Source organism: Cynoglossus semilaevis, chromosome 14, assembly GCF_000523025.1.
Source record: "Cynoglossus semilaevis isolate Cse_v1.0 chromosome 14, Cse_v1.0, whole genome shotgun sequence".
Classification (NCBI taxonomy): Eukaryota; Metazoa; Chordata; class Actinopteri; order Pleuronectiformes; family Cynoglossidae; genus Cynoglossus; species Cynoglossus semilaevis.
Window position 1 is genome coordinate 1,914,749 of NC_024320.1, and position 4,043 is coordinate 1,918,791.

General features: G+C 40.5%; 1 protein-coding gene across 3 annotated transcripts; it reads left to right on the forward strand.

Moving 5' to 3' along the window:
• Positions 1-269: 269 nt before the first annotated feature.
• On the forward strand, positions 270-1,228 carry LOC103389086 (ubiquitin-conjugating enzyme E2 variant 2-like). 3 transcript variants are annotated; one of them, XM_008324351.3, is made up of 2 exons: positions 270-411; positions 539-1,228. In XM_008324351.3, the coding sequence occupies exon 2, from the start codon at positions 643-645 to the stop codon at positions 958-960; it is 318 nt and encodes a 105-aa protein (XP_008322573.1). In that variant the 5' UTR covers positions 270-411; positions 539-642; the 3' UTR covers positions 961-1,228. The 3 variants fall into 3 exon arrangements, with proteins under 3 accessions (XP_008322573.1, XP_008322572.1, XP_008322571.1); XM_008324350.3 differs by having other exon boundaries at positions 302-436; XM_008324349.3 differs by having other exon boundaries at positions 312-442.
• The last annotated feature ends 2,815 nt before the right edge of the window (positions 1,229-4,043 follow it).

The window sequence follows — 4,043 nt, forward strand, 5'->3', positions numbered from 1 at the left end:
GTGTCGTCAACAAGGACCTACTGAGAAGGTGTGGTCGACAACAATCTCCTGAGAGGGTGTGATCAACAAGAACCTACTGAGAAGGAGTGGTCAACAAGAACCTACTGAGAAGGAGTGGTCAACAAGAACCTACTGAGAAGGAGTGGTCAACAAGAACCTACAGAGAAGGAGTGGTCAACAAGAACCTACAGAGAAGGTCTGGTTGACAAGAACCTACTGAAGTGTAGTCAACAAGAACCTACTGAGAAGGTGTCGTCAACAAGGACCTACTGAGAAGGTGTGGTCGACAACAATCTCCTGAGAAGCTGTGGTCAACAAGAACCTACTAAGAAGGAGTGGTCAACAAGGACCTACAGAGGTGTGGTCGAAAAGAACCTACTGAATTGTGGTCAACCAGAATCTACTGAGAAGGTGTGGTCAAAACCGACCATGCAGGGTAAAAGTAATCTAACCTAAAATCCTTTTTCTCTTTGAAATCCCACCTTTAAGATTCTGTGTTCAACCATTTCTTGACCCAACATGTTTCTTATTATTTTAGGAATCAAAGTTCCTCGCAATTTCCGTTTGTTGGATGAGCTTGAAGAGGGTCAAAAGGGTGTTGGTGACGGCACAGTCAGCTGGGGGCTAGAGGACGATGATGACATGACTCTGACCAGTTGGAGAGGAATGATCATTGGACCGCCAGGAACCAATTACGAGAACAGGATATATAGTCTTAAACTAGAATGTGGACCTAGATACCCAGAAGTGGCTCCAACAGTACGGTTTCTCACAAAAATTTGCATGAATGGCATCAATAATACCAACGGGACGATCGACCTGCGTAACATACAGATTTTAGCCAAATGGCAAAGTTCCTATACCATAAAAGTTGTCCTTCAGGAGTTAAGACGTCTAATGATGTCCAAAGATAACATGAAGCTTCCACAGCCACCTGAAGGACATACCTATGGTAATTAGCCCTAATGGATTATCAATTCATCAAATCCACCAGGAAAAAATCCAACATAAAGAATGAGAATTAAAATCTTGGATGGGTTGGCTTGTCAATAATGTGGACATGATGTCAAAAATACCAATATTTGCTCCATGCCTTCTGCAAAAAGACAGACATACAGGGAGTGCAGAATTATTAGGCAAATGAGTATTTTGACCACATCATCCTCTTTATGCACGTTGTCTTACTCCAAGCTGTATAGGCTCGAAAGCCCACTACCAATTAAGCATATCAGGTGATGTGCATCTCTGTAATGAGAAGGGGTGTGGTCTAATGACATCAACACCCTATATCAGGTGTGCATAATTATTAGGCAACTTCCTTTCCTTTGGCAAAATGGGTCAGAAGAGGGACTTGACAGGCTCAGAAAAGTCAAAAATAGTGAGATATCTTGCAGAGGGATGCAGCACTCTTAAAATTGCCAAGCTTCTGAAGCGTGACCATCGAACAATCAAGCGTTTCATTCAAAATAGTCAACAGGGTCGCAAGAAGCGTGTGGAAAAACCAAGGTGCAAAATAACTGCCCATGAACTGAGAAAAGTCAAGAGTTCAGCTGCCAAGATGCCACTTGCCACCAGTTTTGCCATATTTCAGAGCTGCAACATCACTGGAGTGCCCAAAAGCACAAGGTGTGCAATACTCAGAGACATGGCCAAGGTAAGAAAGGCTGAAAAACCACCACTGAACAAGACACACAAGCTGAAACGTCAAGACTGGGCCAAGAAATATCTCAAGACTGATTTTTCTAAGGTTTTATGGACTGAATGAAATGAGAGTGAGTCTTGATGGGCCAGATGGATGGGCCCATGGCTGGATCGGTAAAGGGCAGAGAGCTCCAGTCCGACTCAGACGCCAGCAAGGTGGAGGTGGGGTACTGGTATGGGCTGGTATCATCAAAGATGAGCTTGTGGGGCCTTTTCGGGTTGAGGATGGAGTCAAGCTCAACTCCCAGTCCTACTGCCAGTTTCTAGAAGACACCTTCTTCAAGCAGTGGTACAGGAAGAAGTCCGCATCCTTCAAGAAAAACATGATTTTCATGCAGGACAATGCTCCATCACACGCATCCAAGTACTCCACAGCGTGGCTGGCAAGAAAGGGCCTAAAAGAAGAAAAACTAATGACATGGCCTCCTTGTTCACCTGATCTGAACCCCATAGAGAACCTGTGGTCCCTCATCAAATGTGAGATTTACAAGGAGGGAAAACAGTACACCTCTCTGAACAGTGTCTGGGAGGCTGTGGTTGCTGCTGCACGCAATGTTGATCGTGAACAGATCAAAACACTGACAGAATCCATGGATGGCAGGCTTTTGAGTGTCCTTGCAAAGAAAGGTGGCTATATTGGTCACTGATTTGTTTTTGAATGTCAGAAATGTATATTTGTGAATGTTGAGCTGTTATATTGGTTTCCCTGGTGAAAATAAATAATTGAAATGGGTATATATTTGTTTTTTGTTAAGTTGCCTAATAATTATGCACAGTAATAGTCACCTGCACACACAGATATCCTCCTAAAATAGCTAAAACTAAAAAAGCCCCACTCCAAATCCCAAAAATATTCAGCTTTGATATTAATGAGTCTTTTGGGTTCATTAAGAACATGGTTGTTGTTCAATAATAAAATGAATCCTCAAAAATACTTCTGCACTCACTGTAAAGCTTATCTACAAACACAAGAACCTGTCTTGAGGCAAGGGATGCGAGAATGCCCTCGTCCAACAGAAAGGTGCTAAAACCCAGCAAGTTTACACAAAACATCCTGTGGTCTCAGAAATACACTTGGGTTCATTTTATGTTAAAATACCAGATACCTGTGGTTTTTAACTATTCCGGTTCCTTGGATAACTCTCAGGGTTTATGGGGGAAAATGACATATTTGAGGAAACTATTGAAAGCTGCATTGTGAAAAAGGATCCAAAACTCCACAGAAAATCTACAGTGCAGTATGGGTGTGATTCTCATGACCTTGAGAGCTTGGAACCAAGCAAAACCAGCTGCAGGTGTAGTTACAGTACTAACTTGGAAATGTTTGCAAATGTCCCTGTTTTTTTTTTAGCCTAGGGCTAAAACTAGGACTAAAACCTATGACCAATGACAACTAAGACATAAGATGAAGAGATTCTACAGGGTCCTTCAAAACACCAACGTGTTTCTCAACTTACACTGTTAAAAATGTTTGTAAATTGTACGGTGAATACATGTCAAACCATGACAGTAAAAATCTGTAAACTCTAAAACAGTGTCACACAGTGTTTATATAACAATGACTCACTGTGAATTAGTAAATCAGTAAAGTACAGTACTTTTAACATTTTTGTCTGGAAAAAAATGCATTGCCTTCAGTACCGTGATTTTTGCATTTATTTCGCCCCAAAAATAGTTTTTCACAGTTAAATATATTTACTGTTGTGGGCCATACATTTTTTTACAGTTCAATACTGTAATTTTTGCATTCTTTTCGCAAAAATAATGCAGTTTCACAGTTAAATATACACACTGGTGTGCTGACAATAGCAACATGCCATATTTACAACAAGATGTGATTCTTGCATTTATTTCAAAATATACTTTGTACCTGTCAAATTGATGTACTTTGGTGTTAATAACAGACAAATACTTTAATATTTATGACAACTACAACTTAGTTTTTTCAGATATGATAATATATGTATGTTAATAAAGACTTTTTAAGAAATATAAATACTTATTGTAACGTCTGGCCGAGCGTTACAATGACGACGAGGCGTTCGTCTCAGACAGGTCTTTTATTGAAAAACCTTAACAGTTACTGTCGGCCGTAACTACGCCACATAATAATAACTTCTCTACATGCTCTTCTTTCCTTCCACTGGCTCCTCACTCCGTGACATACACACAGACTCACACTCGCACCCAATCACAGACCTACCTATATACGTGCGTTCACTGACAGTCTGGAATCCCAAGAGTTAACATTACAGAGAACCTGTCTATTTCACTATACATGAATTACATTAACAATTTCCCTTTCAAATTGTTTTCGAAGTTTAACCTCATATGTTAGAGAG